Source organism: Perca flavescens, chromosome 3 (assembly GCF_004354835.1).
Source record: "Perca flavescens isolate YP-PL-M2 chromosome 3, PFLA_1.0, whole genome shotgun sequence".
Classification (NCBI taxonomy): domain Eukaryota; kingdom Metazoa; phylum Chordata; class Actinopteri; order Perciformes; family Percidae; genus Perca; species Perca flavescens.
This window is the reverse complement of record NC_041333.1, coordinates 12,375,675-12,397,207: the sequence shown is the minus strand read 5'-3', so window position 1 is coordinate 12,397,207 and position 21,533 is coordinate 12,375,675. Positions and strand designations below refer to the sequence as shown.

General features: G+C 41.6%; 1 protein-coding gene across 2 annotated transcripts in view; it reads left to right on the top strand.

Annotated features, from left to right (window-relative positions):
* igsf9ba (immunoglobulin superfamily, member 9Ba) overlaps positions 1-19,129 on the top strand; it is a 72,449-nt gene extending 53,320 nt beyond the window's left edge. Inside the window, exons 8-20 of one of the 2 annotated variants that reach the window (XM_028573558.1) lie at positions 1,564-1,706; positions 2,781-2,921; positions 3,026-3,145; positions 3,271-3,421; positions 5,181-5,304; positions 6,004-6,179; positions 9,235-9,461; positions 9,877-9,961; positions 10,093-10,254; positions 10,774-10,819; positions 12,476-14,098; positions 17,602-17,732; positions 17,835-19,129. In XM_028573558.1, the coding sequence (XP_028429359.1) occupies positions 1,564-1,706; positions 2,781-2,921; positions 3,026-3,145; positions 3,271-3,421; positions 5,181-5,304; positions 6,004-6,179; positions 9,235-9,461; positions 9,877-9,961; positions 10,093-10,254; positions 10,774-10,819; positions 12,476-14,098; positions 17,602-17,732; positions 17,835-18,037 (3,332 nt within the window). In that variant the 3' untranslated portion in view covers positions 18,038-19,129. Of the gene's footprint in view, positions 1-1,563; positions 1,707-2,780; positions 2,922-3,025; positions 3,146-3,270; positions 3,422-5,180; positions 5,305-6,003; positions 6,180-9,234; positions 9,462-9,876; positions 9,962-10,092; positions 10,255-10,773; positions 10,820-12,475; positions 14,099-14,943; positions 14,987-17,601; positions 17,733-17,834 lie in introns of those variants that run through there. The other variant, XM_028573559.1, reaches the window with a different exon arrangement.
* Positions 19,130-21,533: the final 2,404 nt, after the last annotated feature.

Sequence of the window (21,533 nt, the reverse complement as noted above, 5' to 3'; positions counted from 1 at the left end):
TGCTATAGTATGAGAGAGAGCCGGGGGATTCATCACTGGCCTCAAATACAGCAGACCATATCTGTCCTGGATGCTTCACGCAAAAAACTGTGCCTGTATTTATTACGCATCTCAGAATCACTCTCAAGGAATTATGCTGAAAGTTAACCAAAGACTAAAAACAGGAGCAGTTGAGAGTAATGTATTACTTCAATTACTATTAGCAGGGAGAAGGACTGCTCCGAGGAGAGAGTGTGACGACGCAGTTGTTCGAAAGTCAGACCGGTTTCAAATATTAAACAATGGCACAGAAGCAAAAAGCAAAGAAAATAGCACCACTTTTTTTTTTTATGTTTTATGGTTTTGTCAAATAACTTTGGTAACTTTCCTTTCCTTTCTTGGTAAGATTATAAATGCAAAAATATGACAAAATTTAGTAAAACTCACAATAACAGCAATAATATTTACAAATATGCCATTTAAACTGTAGGTAAACATTGGCAAACCTGATTTAAAGAATAAATGTTGTTTTTATGTGCGTTAAAATAATAGTATGTATTTTGACTCAGCTATGTGAAATTTTAAGTCTTGTCCATTCCTTTTACAGCCCATAATAGTGCAGCACTGCATTTTGCACAGCGATGATGTTTAAAACTCTCTAGCTGGCTGTGGCCTAATCTTCTCTTTCACTAATTCCCCTTTCAACTACACTGGTTTTATTTTCCCTACAAGCAAGGACAATTCTGTATTTCTATAATGTCACCCAGTCTTGGGAAATGCACTGTAACAATATGGACGCACATACAGTCTAAAGTATTAAAGCCCTGCTATTTTAATTTTTTAAATGAATAAAAATAATTAGCTAGATATAAAATCCTACTTATAATTGTACCTGTTGTAGATATCCTTGATTATGCAGATGACATAGTTCGGTATCACCAAGTTTTATTAATGACCATTGAAATTGTCGGTTGTGACCGATCATCAGATGTATTTTCCACATTCCAAAAAAAGTGTAATGTGATGAGAATCGGTGTCTGGGGGGAGATAATGTGTTCTTCTCTGCATCTTGCACAAAGACAGTCTCAAAAGAAATATCAGGCCTATAATTATTTGAATGAGCTCATTGTCATCAAGCGTTCCCAAAACATCTCTCCTCTGACATAATAGATGAACACAATCTCCTCTTTACTCCAACCCTATTAGGACACACAGGGGCATCGGACTGGGGCAGAAAAGGGGACTGAATACCCAGGGGCCTCATGTGAGGAGGGCCCAAAAAGATGCTAGAATGAATAGCTCTGGCTGGGGCCTATAGAAAATGCCTTTCTACAGGGCCCAGAATTTTGTGCTACGCCCCTGAGGACACATCTGGAGCACTCCTACATTTGTGGCTAAACTAGGAGTTATTTCCAAAGTTAGTTAAGTTAAGTTATGTTAAGTTCTGAGACGCTTGATAAATACAGGCCCTGGTCTTTTCTATCACGTAATACATCTCGTCCATTTCTTCACGCCTTAGATTACATCAAACTAAATTGATTATCTATCCACGATCCCTAACACTGATCTATCCTTTATGTTCAGACCCTGCCCGAGTGATCAACATGCCCCCAGTCATTTACGTCCCACGGAAACTGCCAGGCATCATCCGCTGCCCGGTGGACGCCAACCCACCTGTGACATCGGTGAAGTGGGAGAAAGACGGCTATCCTCTCAGAGTGGAGAAGGTTAGTCTGCCTCAGGGCTTTGCTTAGTCTCCGCTATGTGTTACAGTAGGCCTGCATTTTACTCTCACACACTTTGACATTTAAGTTGGTGTTGGTGAGGAGGTTCAAAAGATGCTGGCAAGATTTTTTTTTCTAAAAGGCCCCCCTCACAAAACATTTGCGTCACGTTTCATTAGAGTAACTGTTTGCATCCCAAAGACGTAGAATTATCCAATATTTCATGCAGAAAAAGTAAATATTAGAGAAAAGTCCCCAAAAAATAAATACAAAGTATTAATAGTAGTTTTGCTTGTTCTTCTTTCCTCTCTCATTAATTAACTCACCACCCCTCAGATTTATTTTCTGGACCCTTTGGAGGGACCAGACCCCTAGGTTGGGAACCACTGGACTAAACAACCAAAGTGCATATAAAGTAGTAAAACTAGCTCCACCTCAGCTGTAACAGGAAAATGCTGCTGACACATCATGCATCAGTGTTAATCTAATAATGTTGTATATAATCATATATCAGTCACAGGGGCCATTTTTTTAATCTGTGGAACACATATTTTTCCGTTTTAGTACTTTAAGCACATTTTGATAATAATACTTCTTCTTTTACTCAGCGTGCAACGGAGGATTCTTTACATTATTGTATTGGTACTTTTACTGAAGAAAATGATTTGTGTATTGCTTCCACCGCTTTCCTTTGCTGTCACGTTTTATGTTACAGCACACTGATAATTGAAACTGTCCCGTGCTGTCCCATTCAGATAAAATGTTGTCCACTGATCTTTGAAAATATAGTACCTTACAGAAATTAATACCCAAAATACAAACACTACTGATATGGTTTTCAGCATTATCCCGTCGGTGTAAAAGAATTCAGTCATTTTCCAAACCACACCACAAAGTGCCACGTCGATAAAGTATCTCTCTGCTCAAAGCTCTCTATCTGTCGCTCTATTTATCTACAATCTAATCTAGTCTCACAATAAGTTGCGCTCCTGTTGAAGGCTGGCCTGCATTACATATGCATTCACCTCAAGAAAAGCTCATGGAATCAAACATTTCAGATGCCCCCTTGTCTTGTAGTACCCCGGTTGGAGCCTGATGCCAGATGGAAGTATCCGAGTTGCGGAGGCCACAGAAGACTCCCTGGGCACCTACACCTGTGTGCCTTACAACGCCCTGGGTACCATGGGCATGTCCCCCCCTGCCACTTTGGTGCTAAAGGTACATCTCTGCTCATGTTTGGTCCTGTCTGCTCCATGTTTTAGCATACACTGATGGCCCCAGAAGTCTGCATGATAGGTGTGGTGTCTGTGTGTTTTCCCCAGGATCCCCCTTACTTTAATGTGAGGCCTGGGGGGGAGTACCGTCAGGAGGCCGGGAGAGAGCTAGTTATCCCCTGTGCTGCTTCTGGAGACCCTGATATACCAAGCATCACCTGGAGAAAGGTGCAGTAGACAGATGCATCATAACAAATCTCTTAGTTAATCATTTTCTGCACTTCTTTTTATGTGCTGAGATGTTTGTTTCCTCTTCTTAACCAATGTCACCGGAATTTCCGTGTCCATTTAAGGTGGGGAAGACAAGCAAGAGTAAGCACAACATCCTACCCAGTGGCAGCTTACAGTTTCTGTCCCTCAGCAAGGAGGACCATGGAGAATGGGAGTGTGTAGCCACAAATGTGGTCACAAGCATCACTGCCAGCACGCGTATCCTAGTCATCGGTACAACACAATCTGCACAATGCTCTCAGCTCACCAAAGCTTACTCAATTCCCTCATACAACTGACCTTTCCTTGTTATTTTAAGTTCATTTTGATCCCATTTTGCTGTGTGTGGTTTGTGTGATTTGCATTCTAATCCCTCAAACACCTTGCCTCTGTCCAATTTCCCCCTGGGCATCATTAAAATTTCATTAGATCGTATCCGTAATAGCTTTATACAGTTAATTTAAAAGCCCAAATCTGTAACCACAGTGTGGTATCAACCCCTCTGCTAAAACACCGTCACTATAGCCTTTGTCTGCTGTGTCAGTGGACCAAGGACATATTTTCACTCTTCAGATAAATTGACTGAAGTGTTGGCAAAGGCAAGCAGAGTTATGAAGTTTAAACCGGGCTGTCAAGGTCCCGATAAACACTGATTGCATTGTTATTCACTCAGAAATTTCTTTGTGTGTATATAAACGTTTTGGTACAAGAAGCCCTCAAATCGCATATTGTAGAAAGTCTCATTTTATACCTATAATGCAAATTGTAGAGTTGTGATTGTTGTGGTGCCTTTAACTAGCCTTTATAACTGTAGTGTTCTCTGATCCTATTTGATGCTAGAGTTGTGACTTTACAGCAGTAATAGCAGCCATTTTGAGTAGATGCATGCCTTGCACAAAGTTGTAAAACTGCCTTTTTGACACGTGATTATTATGGCAAATGAATGATTTAAAACATACACAAGCATAGCAATGAGAGGCACAAAAGTCTTCTTTTTGGGGATATTTCGTTCTTTTCACTCATTGTACAAGTTCATTACGGAAACATTTATTAAATTTGTTCCTTATTTTTTAAGATTCTTGTCCAGGCTTTTACAGGAAAAATTCACTGAAAATCTATCGGTTGATGATCAAATATTCAACCTCTGTAGGCCAGAAAGATGTATGTACATTTTCAGATGATTGCAAAATTAGGGCCAATTTACTAAAATAGTTTCTTATTGAAGGACTTGTAAATGTGTGTGTCAGTTTGAAGAAATAGTTTGACATTTGGGAAAATATGCTTATTTTGCCTAGATTTAGATGAGACGATTGACCACCACTCTCATATATATGAGAATGGTGTGAATCTTTTCATCTAACCTGGACAAGAAAGTAAAGTCTGACAAGAAAGTCTGTGTTTATGTACGATCTGCTGGTCTGTGACATGTGAGCAGGTCACTCAGTGTGCCCCAGTAGCCCATTGCCCCAGTGCCTATGGAGTGGTTCACAGCTGGCAGCGCCCAGTCAGCCGCCGTGTGACCAGCAGACAGCTGTGCTCCTCAGACCAAGCTCAGGTCTCTCTTACTGTATATGCCAGTGAGAAGTGGCTTCGGGCCACATGCCACAGCTGTTGCGTGGGTGGGATGAGCAGAGCTGCAGACAGCACTGCTGCTCTTGAACCTGACCTTACACTCGCCGGTCACCACCTCAGCCAGCATCACGTTATTACAGCGAGAGAGGCCAGGCGCATGATGCAGCACAGCATTTTGGGGGGGATGAAAACAGCAACAAAATGATCCTCATTTGGTCTGTGCTGCATTACATGACTTGAACTCAACCAGTAGGCTTAAATACTGTAATGAGAATACAATGTTTGTGTATGCATGTTACGAGGATATCTATATTTGTGTTACTGCAAGTGATAATAAATGATAAATGTAAGCAGTTACAGATGGGATGAGTAAATTAATACTTTTCAAAACGCATTCCCTCTCTCTGTCTCGGCCTCTCAGGCACCAGCCCGCACGCTCCTGGCAATATCCATGTATTACCCTCAACAACCTCTGCTAATGTGTCCTGGGAACCAGGATACGATGGCGGCTTCGAACAGACGTTCTCTGTGTGGTACGGTCCAGTGTGAGTGCTCGTATTTAACTTCAAATCAATGGCAGCGGTCTGCAGACGTGGAAACGCTACCTGGAGGTTAAGGGCCGAGTCTCCAGCCGCCTTCACTGACGAGGATAAAATATGTCAGGAGTTCAGTCCGAAGCTGAATAGTTTTGACGGCATATTTCTCGGCTTATTCAGTAAATGTGCACATGCATAATACATGGTGTATATTGGGAGAGTAGCATGAAGTCCGCGCACCTGATAGTACTCAGAACAGAGTATTTATTTTAAAGTACTTGTACTTTACTTCTATTTTCTTTTACTTTATACTTCACTACAATTAAGAGGCAAATATTGCACTCCTTCCTTTAGTTACTAGTTACTTTGCATGTTAAGATTAATAATACAAAGTGTAATCACTAATTAAGTATGATGTATTATTACAAGTTAAAATAAAACTTAATTTGATTAAACATTTTAAAACATGAATACAAAGAAGAGGAAAAAAAGAAGTTATTAAATGAAGTGCTTTAAGACAATTTCTTCTCTGAAACGGAGAAAGTCTTTTTGGTGCTTGACCCTTACATTAGCTGCATCTTTTCAGCACCCTGCTACTGTCCAACACTGCATTGAGACTAATTTACAGTTAAGACATTACTCACCATCATTCAGGGATATACAACAATGTATAATTTCTCTGTTTTTCTCTCTCATTTCTGTTTTCAGGTCAAAGAAAACAGACTTCGGTCCTCACGACTGGCATTCGATGCCAGTTTCTGGTGCTCAGACCTGGTTGGTGGTGCCAGGGCTGGAGCCTGGGACAGAGTACCAGTTCAGTGTGTTGGCACAAAACAAACTGGGCACAGGCCCATTCAGCGAAGTTGTGACAGTCAACACTGCAGGTGGGTTCTTAATCAAAGGTTTCTCCATGCATGGTCTGCTGCTTTTTCACTTCAGAATCAACCCACTGAGTTGCACTGAGACACTATTAATATTTCTTTTAGAATATCCTCAGACCCCTATCATCACATACTGCCCTCTAGTGATGTTCATATTAATGTGTACGGATAAATATCATGTAATCTACATTTCAGTTTGGTACATTTAGAAATTCTCCTAAAATAGATGCCTAGAATTTCTAATTAGAACATTGATTAAAAAAAATAACGCGGTCAAGCTCAGAGCTCCTTGTATTAAAGATGCAGATATTACTATTATCAATCATCTCTATGAAGGAAACTTCACATGATTTTAAGAAGGATTAGTACATGAACAACACAGCAGAAGTTTACACATGCAATTTGTTGTCGCTGTTTTGTTTTGTTACGCTACTATTATTATGGAAAGCACGGTAACCATTTTCATCATAGTTACATTTTTTATTTAAATGTGACTTTTGTGACAAAAACAAAAATGCAAAGGAGGATGACGTAGAGAGAAGATAGTAGATTGATTTAGGTGTCTATAAATGCCAGTCCGAACCTGAATTTGAATGTAGTTATGTAATATTATTTTTCACTTTATCATACACATCAAAGGAAACGGTACAGTTGCACACTGCTTTGAATCCATCCACCTCCATGATGCACATCATGGTGATTAAAACTGTCCATAAGTCAAGGATGTTATGTCTCTGTTAAGCCCATTGTGCTCTCCTGTCAGTATTAAAAAAGAGAAACCCCCCCCCCCCAAATATTAAACATCAAAGCCATTAAATCATTTTCTTGATGCTTTAATTAAACAAGATGGTATCAGCCATGTGCCTGAGATTTTTAGTCTTCATAAGATAAAAGTGGATGCACACGGAGTCAGGAAACTGTTACAATATGCTGAACTTTACAAACAGTGAACCCAGCACAGCAAAGATCTAAGATGGGCTGATGTTCTTTAAATAGTTGCCATGTTTCAATGTGCTGAGTGATGCAACACATAATTGTCACTGCAAACATTTTGAATTATTATAGCAAGAAAGGCAGAGGTGTAACTAATGACAGTAATGATGACACTGTTCCATTTAAGTGTGCCAATAAGCCTGCATGCACAATACCAGATTCATTATTAATGTCATTAGTTCCACCTGTTTGACAAGTCAAAATGTTTGCAGTGAGAAAGATGTATTAGTGAATTCTTAGTCAGTAAATGTAGCTCTTTTTTTTTAAACTCATGTTTTAAAGTGTATTTTTGATGTAAAGAAAAAAGCAGATTTTATTTTATTTTTTACATCTTGTGTGTGTTGTAATTCTGCCAATATCCAGTCTTCATGTGCCACCGCCTGAACTGAATCTGAATTAAGGGTGTATGGTATTTAAAATCAATGTCTCAGCAAAAAAAAAAAAAAAAAGGCATGAAGGGAGAAAAGTGCATTGCTGGATTTTATACCATGCACTGGAAAGGACAAAGAAGTGAAGGTGTTGAATAATGGCATACACAGATCAAAGTCCTGTGTGTGTGTGTGTGTGTGTGTGTGTGTGTGTGTGTGTGTGTGTGTGTGTGTGTGTGTGTGTGTGTGTGTGTGCATTGAGTCAGACTCTAAGAAAGTAACATCTATAATCAAACAAATGTTATGTAGTCTAATTCTTGTAAGTCAGGTTTTATCACAGGGAATTGATACTTTAAGTGACTTATTTACCAATCAAACCCTCAAACTGTGAAGAACTCAATTATACATACTGTAACACCATGAGTTTTTTTTCTCAAAGACTTGATGCCAGTAACTTCCTCACAATACTGGCTTTGTTCTATACAGTGCAAACCCGGATTCTGCTATGTCTGGCCAACAATGTGTTGGAAAGCTTACCTTCATTCAACAAAGGCTAAATGAGGCTTGTAAAGTTCTGACCTAGTTCACACACTCAGATAGCAACCAATATATGATTGGCACTCGACAATAAGATTATGGGTTTATTTTTCCTGTACATATAGTGCCTTATTCTGTCATATAATATTGTTTTCATGTTTTTTTTAAAGTATGTACAATAAGGAGGATATATTTTGGTTACATCACAAGACCTCTTTGAGACCTAGCTTCAGGTCCAAATCATGCATCATTAATGTAACACTGTTTTAATACAGTATATCCTGTTCTTTTCTCTCCAAAAAAGCACACGTACTGTATTGTTTTTGTGTTGTTCTGATTTGCCGTGTTAACATATCACCAATAGGATGGTTTGAGTGTCCGTCACTCATGATATGAGTTTGCATTTTGCTTAGAATTTTTGATTTGATAATATTAGACATTGTCTCTTTGGGTAAAATTGTACAACAGATGACTGTATTTCTGTGTGCATGCCTATGAGTAGTGTACCTATTTTTAGAAAGATTTAGTGTTTTTTATTCGTGAGTTATTAGAACTGTGTCAGGTCTCTTTTGTTTTCTCTAAAAGAAAATAGTCAAAGGTCACCACACATGAAGCAATTTTAGTCTGTGTTTAGCCAGTGGGATTGTGGAGGGAGAGATACTTCAGAGAAATCTCTCGCAGTATTCAGTCTGAGGTCCGGTGGAGTACTTGTGAGGTTATATATTCAGGGAGCTTAACCACTCTCTCGAGGTATACAGCATATTTCAAGCATTTATATGATACAGAAGAGCAACCATATCTTTTTTGTTACGCTACGCCTTGTTTGTAAAAGTGCTAGTGCTAGTGCTAATTAGCAAATGTCAGCATGCTAAAATGCTACTAACTAAGATGGTGATCATGGTGAAGATTACATCTGCTTAGCATCAATATGTCAGTGTTGTCATTGGGAGCATGTAAGCATCATGTGGTTAGCATGCTGAAGTTAGCGTTTAGCGCAAAGCCCTGCCGTGCAGCCTCACAGAGCTGCTAGCATGGCTGTGGACTCTTCGTCTTGTTAGCCACACTTTTGTTGTCGGAGTATTTCACTGCAAAGGATCATTCAGGATTCTAGATTAGTTTCCTTTGTGTTAACTTTTATGTGCAACATTTCTGGTCCACAGGCTCTCCTCTGGGTACCCCAGAACCACTGGTGCTTCTTACTCCACCACGGTGCCTCACAGCCAATCGCACGCAGCACGGTGTCCTCCTCACGTGGCTCCCCCCAGCCAACCACTCCTCACCCATCGACCGCTATATCATGGAGTTCCGCCTCGGGGAGAGGTGGGAGGTTCTGGATGACCTGATCCCATCCACTGAGACTGAGCTCATAGCCAGAGACCTCGTTCAGGTCAGTTACATACAAACTCTGTGTATATATATATATATATATATATATATATATATATATATACTCTGTGTGTATATATATATATATATATTGTCATTTGTATATATATTAATATATTGTCATTTTGTCATTATAAAGACATTATCATCAGGAATTAACCTTCATTTAACCTTTTTGCATTTCAGTGCATTTTAATAACCATGTTATATATAAATTAAAAACAAAGTTAGTTTATAGAACTTAAATAAAAACTAATACAAAATATATCTATATATATAGATAGATAGATAGATAGATAGATAGATAGATAGATAGATTTTTAAAACCCAGTTACAAAATGCTTTTTGAACACGATTTAGTAAGCTATACACCAAAATCCGTGTCGGAGACGGTGTCTGTTGTGTCTCTCTCACAGGAGTCCTGGTATGAGTTTCGAGTGATGGCTGTCATGGATGACCTAATCAGTGAGAGCAGCAACGTGGTGGGAGTGTCCAGCACAGGTCAGTTTCTTTACAAAGAAGCGTTACAACGTACCTTGTACGCATGGACATGCTTTGCCCTTGTGAGGAATAGATTTGTGAGTTTTTGTGTTAGTAACCTCTCCCTTTCACCCACTTGCCTGCCCCTTCAGATCCCTTCCCCCCTGCAGAGTTACCTGAAGAGGGGCTGGCGCGGCCGGTGGTGGCGGGTGTTGTGGCAACTATCTGTTTTCTGGCAGCGGCAGTACTGTTCAGCACTCTAGCAGCTTGCTTTGTCAATAAGCAACACCGTCGCAAACTCAAACGTAAACCAGGTCGGTCTCCCTCTCTACTTAATTACTTACTACTTAATTATTATAACATGCAATAAATATAGTAGGACATGTCTGACCATGGATGGATTACTGAATGGGCCTAACAGGCACATTGGGCCCCGGGCTGAATGTTAATATTTCTTGTTAGAAAGTCAATAAAATTATTACAAAAAGACACAAAACAATAACAAATAAAAACACAGATGTGTGGCCGGGTTGGTTCAGTGGGTAGAGCAGTCGCACATATACAGAGACGCAGAGGTCCAAATCCGACCTGTGACAATTTCCTGCATGTCTTCCCCCCTCTCTCTCCCCCTTCTCACCTAGCTGTCCTGTCAAATTAAAAGCTGCGTTGCTTGTGGTTGTTTTGTGTCATTTCAGTCTAGGTGCCTTGCTCCTATGTAGGATGTATTTTACGTGTCCCAGGGGTCCATTGTAGCATAATCCGTACGTGTCTGACTTCTACTTGTGGTGTTAAACAGAGGGATATGCTAAATGTAAATGTTTTTGTCCACTCAGATCCTCCCTTGTCGGTGACACACTTCAGGAAAAGCATTGAGTCACCGTAAGTAAAGCTAAACACCAGAGCCCCTGCAGTCTGCCGGACGTGGCTACTACTGTGCATATTCTAATGCACCTTTTACTAAATTTCTCCCACCATGCATGCTGTCACAAGGCATACATTTTAGGGATAAATATCAGTCAAAATTGCAAAACAGTTCAGTTTATTTTGAAGTAACTGGAAATAAAAGGTATTTTTAGAGACTTGTTAGTGGAGCTGATGATTACACATGGCAGGCTTTCTCCTGTGCATTTGGACAAGAGGTAATATGAGAAAGAGATGGTATATTTGATTTCAATGTCCGAAAATGAATACGCTTTGACTATATGTTCAGGCTCCTTTTAAGGGTGTGGAAGAACATGTACAGTAGCAACCTCTAGGTGATCATGGGCAGAATAAAGAAAGTTCAAAGCAGCCGAGTCAGCAATTTAAGCACATTACCCAGAGTGCCAAAGCTGCAGTATGTGTATTGATTTTTGATCCATCTGTATTCTTTAATCTCAATCGCTGTCTGCTTTCTGCATGATTCTGGGTGTTTAATGATGCTATTTTTTGTTTAGCTGCACATTTAATGTACAGTATCCGCTATGTGTGTGTATTTGTCTGTCTGTAAATCTTGTGTACATGTATGACTACATTTCAATCCCTAAAGAAGCTCATTTGTGACAATAATTTGTGTAAATCCCATTCCAGAATAACTGTTTGTTTGCCTGAGACTTTAGGTAAACCGTCAGTTGTAGATACCTTTTGTTTATTTTTTTATGAAATGGTCCAGGCAGATCAGGGAGTTCACACTTAGTCCTTCCTGCAAGTGGCATAGTCAAAGATGAACCAGGCCCATGTCGTTTGTCTCCCATCGCAGGCCTCCTCTCACCCCCTTGCCAGGGGTAGAGCCCTGCTGGGACGAGCCTGCCAGGAGCAGTTTCTTGCCCCCGCCCGCCAGCCCCCTGTGAGTGCCTGCCTGCACCAAAATACAGAGTGTGCTGCACTGCACTGGCTTGGCTGCATGGTTAATGCATTGCATAGAAATGATCAACTGACAATGACTATTTCTTGTAGTGAAGCCTACCGCTGGCCTATTTGCATGTACAGACTTTCACGCACCATACAGGGATTAAATTGCATTAGCTCAGCTGCATGTACAGTTCAGTACTGTGTATATGCACTCTTTATAATGTATGTCTACCTGATGCATTCACTGACCCAGTAAGTGTCGACTATGCTGCTCCTGGTGTGGGCAAATGAGGCCTGGTTAGATGTCATCTGCTTTCCTCACATCACCATTTGGTGCAGCATATGGAAATTGGTCTCACGTCTGCTCAAGAAGATGTAGATTCAATAGATCTGTGATACGGTTGTCATGGTTGCGTCGTTGGTTCTCTTCTCATCCCGTCATTCTGGCTTGGTTCATTAGCTGCTGTCCGCCGCCGTAAACTGGTCATTATCATAATGCCGTTCATTATGGCTGTCTTGATAGACTACTTTGGCTTTGTAGTGTGTCATCTGTTTAGCTTAAGAATGAAACCACAATCATGCCTATTCATTTACACCATCAGAGATTTTTCTTTTGTTTAAAAAAGCTTTACGCACTTTCCCTTTGCGCTTTAATCGGGTATACGTTAAACTAAGACAGTGCCTTGTGTCTGCATTTCTTATCAGGTTATCATCTGGGAAGATAAGTCCAGAGAGCTCTCCTCCGTCTCGGCCCCGCTCTCTTTCTTCAGAGGGTTCCCACGGCCCAGGCCTGTACGTCAGGAAGCTGCCCAGCCCTCAAAGAGAACGGGACAAAGAGCTCTCCTTCTACAAGAAAACCAAGCGTGCCATAGCCAGCAAGAAATACAGTGTGTCCAAGTATGAGGCAGAGGTCACCACGCCTATCGAGCTGATAAGCCGCGGCCCCGATGGCCGCTTCGTCATGGAGAGCCCACCGCCCCGGCGCATCCACGGCTTCCCCTTCGCAGAGGAGTCTGACATGTACCCTGAGTTCCGGCAGTCCGATGAGGAGAATGATTTTGACCCCGGGCCTCTGCCGCCCATCATGCCCACGCTGCGGCCCCAGCTCTCCCCAACGTCCTCCAGCCTGGAGTCAACGCAGCCCCCCACCTACAGCCCCCGCCTACACAGGGCCATGGAAGGTATGAGTTTTGCAGAGGGCAGTGCACTTCACGCCTCAGGGCAGGCCCCGGCCTCCCGCTACAGGGGCTTTCCCCAGGGCCCATTTTATGGGTATCTAGGCAGCCGCATTGATTCAGGGATTCCGCCACCATTCTACATGCCTGACATCAGCCCGCGTAGCTCTGCTCTGTCCTCCCCCCCAGGCACTGCCGAGGGGCCCTTTGGTTACCCCTCCATCCCCGAGGAGAGTGGAGAGATGGAGCACCATCAGTACACTGCCTCTGGCCATTCTCTGTCTCACACACACAGCCCTCCTCCTCGCTCTCCTGAAAGCTGGCAGCCTCATGAGTTACCCTTCCTCGGCCTAGAGGGTCCACGGTTCATATACCCACCTCACCATCCCTCACACCATCCCCAGGACCTCCCTGATCCACCCCCATACCCTCCTCACTCTCTTCCCCCCAGTCGCCTGCACCTCCAGTCCCTAAAGGATCCAACAAGCCCTGGACTCCTGCAGCTGGAGGTCCCTGTGGCTCCCCCAGGCAGAGACAGGCCCATGGGGCCTCCGGTTAGGCGTTTAGCTATGCAACAGGCCCAGAGTCTCGGCCAGCTCAGACACACGTCCCACGGTGTGGGTGTACCAGTGTTGCCTTACCCTGACCCGGCAGCCCGTGCAGGGAGCCCAAGCACAGCCCCCAGTAGTAGCCCTCAGTCCTGGCTCAGCCCGAGGGCGGGGCGCCGGGCAGACCCCAGCCTACCCCCGCTAGTACTCCAGCCCTCCCGCCTCTCTCCGCTCTCCCAAAGCCCCCTTAGCACCCAGCCGGGTTCCCCAGATATTCTAGTGCGACCCCCTCCACGCCCCAGCATCCTCCGCACCTCTCGGTCTCTGGAGATGCCTGAAATCACCCTGCAGCCCTCGGCCACTGTCAGTTTCTCCCGGAGGTCCTCCCTGTCCGCCTCTCCCCCTCAGAGCCAAGGCGCCAGGCAACCCAGCCCCAGTTACCACGCCCACATGTCCTATGCCTCCACTGCAACCAGTTACCCCTCCCAGTCCCCCTCTCCCCCTCTGGAGGGCAGGGATGTTTTCGGGCAGAGGCCATCCCAGAGAAGGACAGAGGAGGAGATGCTGCCCTCAGAGCCCTCTCAGCTCCAGATATCAGCCTCAGGGTAGGTGATCCATTCCAGTAGAGAATAGTCACATATTTAATTAAAGGGGAGACTTGTCTCCTCGTCTGCTCTCAATTCCAAATTTCCTCGCTATTTATCCACAGTTTTACTTTGATGTTTCCATTTAGGTATAATTAAGATGCATATTGTACTTTAATATGCAGAAGGCATGTATTTGCATTTAGCACACACTGTACCAGTTCATAAAATGACGATATACCTAAGTTGATGGCATGTGAAAGCTCAATTTGAGTTTAAGATAATGTATTATTGTCTTTATCATTTGATAGCTCATATTTAATCTCGTAAAATATTCATCACATCTCGTCAAAGTAATGACTGCAAGAACATTAAGATGAAATACTGAGCTACAAGCTTTAGAAACCCTCAAGTTTACTGTTTTTAAAACTGTGAGATTATATTCTGTCCCCCATTTTGAACATTGAAACGTATTTTTCACAGCTGGATATAAATTGAATTTGATCCGTTCAATTATTGGAAAAAAGTATGAAAGGAAAACCCCCATAATCTGACAGATCAGTTCCCCTGTACACAGATTGCCAGTCAGATATTACACAGGAGGTTTTATGCATTTACCCCTGCATAAAAACATAGCTGAGACTCATATACTTTTACACCCCACAGTTATTGCTTTAGCGCACACATTCCTGCGCCCCCTCACACCCACCTCACACCCCCTAGAAGCTACAACCATACATTAGCTAAAGCCATGAAGCAGAGACTTGCTCCTGCACCATCACTGGCCTATAAGGGAAGGTAGCTTATAAGGCTGCTGCTTTATAGAGGGTAAGGGTCTTACGTGATTTGTTTTTGATTGATCTCAGCTATCTGGGCAGCGTTGTGACCCGGTCCCCCACGCCGCAATAGGTAAGGGTCGGACCCATGTCTGAGAGGGGAGGGGTCAGCAGGGGGAGGGCTCTAATCACTCTCTCCTTTAAAGGGGAATCGCTTTGGGTTGTGCCTCTGTGCTGGATTCAAGTGAAGTACAACTAATGGTAATAATGACTGCAGGACACATTTGTCAATACACTTCCCAGGCCCAGAAAGCCTGCTGTGGCGTAGGCCGCAGTAATTGGGCTTGTGAGCAAGCACGAGGACCGGTTTTGGACCGTGGAGAAGCATTTTTGTCTTTGGATTGTCTTTTGAACACAGACATGTTTCCCCTGCACCAAAAAAAAAAGAAAAAGAAAAAGTAAAAGCCTTGAATCAATAGAGGACGCACATGAATGATAGACTGGAGTATTCCCCTTTAAAGTTTTGTTCCATGTGCAAAATGCCATGCATGCATTCTCTAAACTTCTCTCTACGACCAAACAAATAACAACAATTCTCAAACTAAATTCTTTGTCACATTTGTTGTCCTAAGTGCTTTCGTTTTTCTGTCATGTGACTGTTTTTTAATGGCCATTTCCTCTTCCTGCCATGTGACTTGTTCTTTAACGGCCATTTCCTCTTCCTGCCATCTCCTCCCGTCAGCATGGTGAAGCCTCTGTACGCAGTGTTCATGTTTATGAAAGTGTGCCGTACAGTGTTCATGTCTATGGAAATGTACTATCTTTAACACGCTGTGGCCCCTGCACACAGTTTTATGTGATAATGGAAATGTTCTCTTATCTGTCCAGGACTGTTTCTCAGATGTGTTTCCCCCCCTCTCTGCTAATGACTCTCAATCTCTCTCTCCACAGTGACAAATGATGGACACGCATCTCTAAAGCTTTGTGTTCCTATGCCTTTTGAAACAATTCCATGTTTGGCACAACAACCTGACTTAATGAAACTTTAAGTCAGGTTTTGACGCTGTTTGTATTCAGACATTGAACAGCGAGACTCATGAACCTGAACTTCAATGTTAAAGGGACAGTTCACCCCCCAAAATCAAAAATACATATTTCCCCTCTTACCTGGGAGTGCTATTTTTGGCCTGCATTTAAATGGACTGCATTTATATAGCGTTATACATTTATATTTATCCATCTAGATTGTTTCGGTGTGAGCTGCCCAGGGTTCAATTCCGTTTTATTTATAGTGTCGAATCGTAACACCTAACACCTAAAGTTATCTTTACAGATAGAGTAGGTCTAGACCACACTAGGATACTTGTATAATTGACAAAGACCTATGAATTCTTTATGCCCGCTTTAAACGGGCATAAAACCTCAGGCTGAACCAGGCTCTTGGTGGGCGGCCATCTGACGCTGCTGATTGGGACACAGAGACACTGATACAGATATGCAGAAATAAGCAGAAATATGATTAGAAGATATCAGCTGTATAGATGTATGTCTTGGCGCTTTGAGCACCACAAGCTGAGTGCCATCTAGTTCCATTATATTCAAGAGAAGGCAGACACCTCAACGGCCGATATCTCTCAACACTGGGCAACTCGCACCAAAACAATCTAGACTGATACATAACACTACAGGTAGGAGGGAAAATATGTATTTTGGATTTTCGGGTGAACTGTGCCTTTAAGAGTTTTTGAGGTTAATTCAATTTAATTGTATTGCATCTTTCTATGAGAGATGGACAACAAAACCAGAGTATTCGGTATGAGGTAAAACTGCATACTATGACAGTAAAGCTACTTTGCCGTATCTTGATGTGATTATACATTGATTCTTTTTCATTAAACTTAGCATGTATCACTCATGAAATGAAAATAGTTCTTCATGCCGTTTATTTACACACCTGCACACATACTTCATATTGACACACTCCGCAAACTCTCAGAGAAACGCTCACGCATTTACTGTATACTAAAAAAAAAAAGCGCCATTGGAAGATATTCAAAAGAGAATCAACAATAAGACTTCATTGTTACAGGAACAGTAATTTAACAGTTTCAGAAATTATTTTCATTTTATGAGTTTTATACAACAAAGGGACCAATATTGCCCACATTTCTGAAGCAGTGACTACTTAAAGACCCAAACCTGAGTGAGCGCTGTGATTGCAATTCTTCAAACCTGAAATATATTTCTTTCCATTTCAAGCACTGTTGCTAAGACTACAAAATGCCCCTGATTTGAAATTACAATCATTGGACCTAAAGTTGGAGTACGTTCGTATCACTACCACTGTACCCTTCAAAAATAATGTGTAGTCTGCATTACCATAACCACTATAAATCCTGGACTGGGTCTTTAATGTAATGATTGTTTTAGAAGAAACTTAATAGCCAATAAATTCACCAAATCCACCTTATGTCAACTATTTTTTCTTTTTATCTCACTTTCTCTTTTCTTTCCCCTCGTTCTTTCTTTAAGTATAACTTTTATCATCCATCACTGCAGATAGAAAGGGGAAAGTCATCATCTTAGTGAAAGGGCTCTCAGTAGAAGTACAAGAGCTCATCAAATCATACGATACTGCAAATAGCAACGCAAAGTGCCATTCTGTCTTTTCACATCTGAGATGGGACCAAACACAGCCGTTGGGTTAATGCAGAACAACGTATGCTGTGCTGTCTCTCTTCTCCTCAGGGAACCTCTAGGTGCGTCTAGTGATCCTGCCGGGTCTGAGAGCTTACCAGCACTGCTACACCACTGTATTAGTAAAGCCAAGAGAGTGGCTGCCAACAACAATAACAACGCAACCTCCGGAAGGAGAACAGGTTTGTCTGGCGGTTAGAGAAATAACTCATATTTAAAAAAAAAAAAAAAAAAAAAAAGATGTGGGTGGTGTGTTACTGTGCTTCTCTCTTCCTCCCTTTCAGGTGTGTGTCCCTCTCAGACCCAGCAGCAATCTCAGACACCCCAAGAGGGAGAGGATCTCCACAGAAAGAGGAAAAGGCAAAACAAGAAAAACCCCTATCTCTATTTGACCTCCTTCCTGCACCGCAGGCAGTCTGAGGAGGACCAGACAGGCATACTGGCCAGTGCAGACTCCGAGGGCCCAAATTATGGGACTCTACGCTGACCCGTGTGCCCAGCAAGCCATCGGACTCGACTAGACTGACCTCCCCTGAAAAAAAAAAATGAAAAAACCACCTCAGCCCTCTCTGCTCCACCCGAGTCTCTAGCTAATACATTTCTTATAATCTCTAAAAGTTCATCTGTGTTCAAGGAGCGGGAAACATCCAGCTGAATGCTCCAGGGGTCGGACATCTTACCTGTATGTGAAGACAAGAACAATGACTTTCACTTGAAAATGCTCTGAAAATATATAATGTATATAAATAGTAAAAACAAGGGAATTAAGCTTCTTCCTACAGTAATAAAAATGTGTTGGTTGAGTATGTGACAACACGTTAAAGATTTTTCACTCACTGGTCATTGAGGGGTCCATATCTTTAGGTTTTTCAGTGATACAGTGTACTGTGAAGCCTGGTGCGTCCTCGGACATGGACATGAGTCTACCTTTCCTACAATACAAATAGTGTCAGTATTTAAACACAGGGTTCTTACCACAAAATATACCTCAGAGTAAACGCAAAGTTGCTGTAATTCTTGTGGTATACTGTACGTACTTGACCTTTTCTTACATATGAAACGTATGGATAAAAAGGTTTATATCACACTCCGCACTCATTCAAACGGATAATATGGCCTAACTTGATCTAATTTAGAAGCTTTTTAGTATCAGTAATAGCTGGCATCTCATGTTTATTTTTCATTTATGATCCAATGCCAACCATTAGAGGACTGTCTTAACTGTAGTGCTTGATGACTCAGTGTGTTTACACTTCTCATCATGGCACCAAATTAAGATTAAGATCATAGCCTTCATGAGAACTCTCAAAATAATTTGGGACAACAGAGGTTGGAGTTGTAGGGTCAGAAGAACAGGGTGATGAATTGTGAAGTGTACTGTACTATGTATTTCATTCTTTAGGATCATTTGTGAAACGCGGCACATCTCGAGGTGCCTTTTATTTGCCTTTTCTCTCTTGTTTATTCTAACATAAACTGCCTTTTCCTTCGCCTTCCCATATTTGTCTCTTCGGGGGCGGAGTGAGGGACTCTAATACTATGTGTGTTTTTACTTTCTCTGCCAAGGACACATGAGAGAAAATGCAACAGAGGATGCATAGCTCTTGTTTTATTTTTTTTATTTTTTTTTTTACATTTATATTTTAAATGGGTACCTGCTTCAACTGTGTATATCCAAGTAATAGGACAGCACCAGAATACCCATATCAAAGAAGAATAAAAAAAAAAAATACAGAAGTTTAGATTCAAAAAAAGGCAAATTTATCCCAAAAATATACCTTCGTTGGAAAAGTACAGAAGCTGTACTGTGCAGGAGTTTTCATGCGGAAAGAACGAACCAGTAGAGTAGGGATGTTAATGTTTAACAACAGCTGTTAGAGGAGAATGTGGTCGCTTCATAAAGCTGTTAACAAGCAATGGGAAATATTCAAATGATGGCCACCCTGACTGTTTATCTTTAACAACTGTATATTACTCGCTAGCTACTTCTCTGTGGGTATGATCTTTTTTTTTGTTGACACTAACCGATAATGAATGTATGTTTTGCTGTACAGGAAATGAATGTCCCGATGTCACAGTACATTGAATGAACCATGACGTTGTTTATTGTGCAGCTGCGATTGGTGAGATCACCAGTTGGCACATTAAGTCCAAGCTGTTTAACTTCTCTGTGGTATTCCTGTATGCGATAATACTGTAACTAACGGGGCCCCACGCAGGTTCTGAGCCAAGCTCCCTTTCTTCTGATGGCTACAAAAACAATAACCGATTTCCTTTTTACTGCTAATGCTCGTTCAATCGCTCAAAGACATATCAGATATATTTCCATCTGCTACAAACAAATCACAGGTTTTCCGGCAAATTTCCACTTGAATGAATCGACTCAATGTCTGCTTATTGAAATCTCTTTTGACAAGTGAGAGAGTGATGATTGCCTGAAAGTGAGCGTCAAAGTGCATATTCTACTTTAACAAATTGGTTTTAATGTAAGATACGAGTTAAAAAAAGCAAAATCTATATTTGTTATGTACTGTACATGGTATGTATTGTATTTGTAAAGATGAATCAAACCATGTTTTACAGGAAGACGTTCTTGTATGAGGGTGTATAAAAAGACGGGAAGGGTCCCAAGGAAAAAGAAATTAGATTATATATCAAAGTATTTGCTTACAGTACGGCTTTAAGTGGATAATGTTTCTAAAACATTTTAAGGTGCCTCATTTGTCATGCTTTAGCAGACATTATTTTATCTGAGAAGAAAAGAAACCTTAATGTTAGTACCGTACGATGTATTATTGCCATAGCCCGCTGGCTGCACAAGTTAAGTAGTATTTTCTCTGATGTATAGTACGTGAATGCCCATTGGAAAAAGCTTTAGAAGCAGAAGTGTGTTGCCCTCTATAATAATATTCCTGGAACAAAATAATACTGTATTTTGCCCGTTCATGAGTACACATGTAGATTCACTTCAGATCTTTTTGCCTTCAGGTGTCCAAAGCAAATAAACTGAAGGAAACGTTTTTTTCTAAGAGTCACAGACACGCTATAGTCATGTACATTACGTATGTGCTGTGGAGGAAATTGTGTTTACATTAGTTTGATAAAGAAACGTGTGTTAGGGCATAGTTGCTTTGAACATTACAACTTGGTGCTATGTTTAACATTGTGGTGCTGTAGAATAGAGGTCTAAAGATTTTTATTTTTTTTTCTTCCGTTTCCACAAGCAACTCTTTGGGCCCTGTGTGTTTGAGCAACTAAACTAGCTCCGGTAGACACTATAGGTCCTTATCATAACAGTATCATGGTGTGATGACAGTAATAGACAGTACTGGGGGAATAGTAGTATAACCTCAAATAATAGACTTGTGACATTCAAATGAACTCAAGATAACCTGTTTTCTATAGTGTGTTTGCAATGTCTGTCTGTGCTTCCAAGGTACCCTCTCTAAAGTATATTTGTGATGATATTGAGAATAGTAACCCAGCCTAAAAAGGAGAAACATAACCTGATTTTAGATTAGGACATAACCACAGGACACGTGGGAGGGAATCTGAGAGCATGGTCAGGTCATGAGGTCCTCTTTTCTACACACTAGGTCTACCATCTTTGGTTAACAGCACTGTTTTTCAAGCACACTACTGCAGGGGCGTCACCGCCGTCTCACAACATCGTCTTCACATCTTTTCGACCGTAGAATTCCTAGTAGTACTGTACCACGAGTAGTCATCAGACCACATTTGTATTTATAGCTGATTCTCCTGTTAGAAAGGTATTGGGAAAGCTCATACATCCTCTCCGTGCGTTTAAGCGAATGGATGTCGTCTTCCGGGCTATTTTCTGCATATTCAACAGACACATGTACAGCATTTAAGAGGGCTGCTTTGGACGTACTGTTAGCTCACTTTGATTTTTTATTGTATTTTGTTCAATTTTTTCTGCTTACAGCTTTTAGTGCATCACTAGGTGCTGGTAGGATGATACT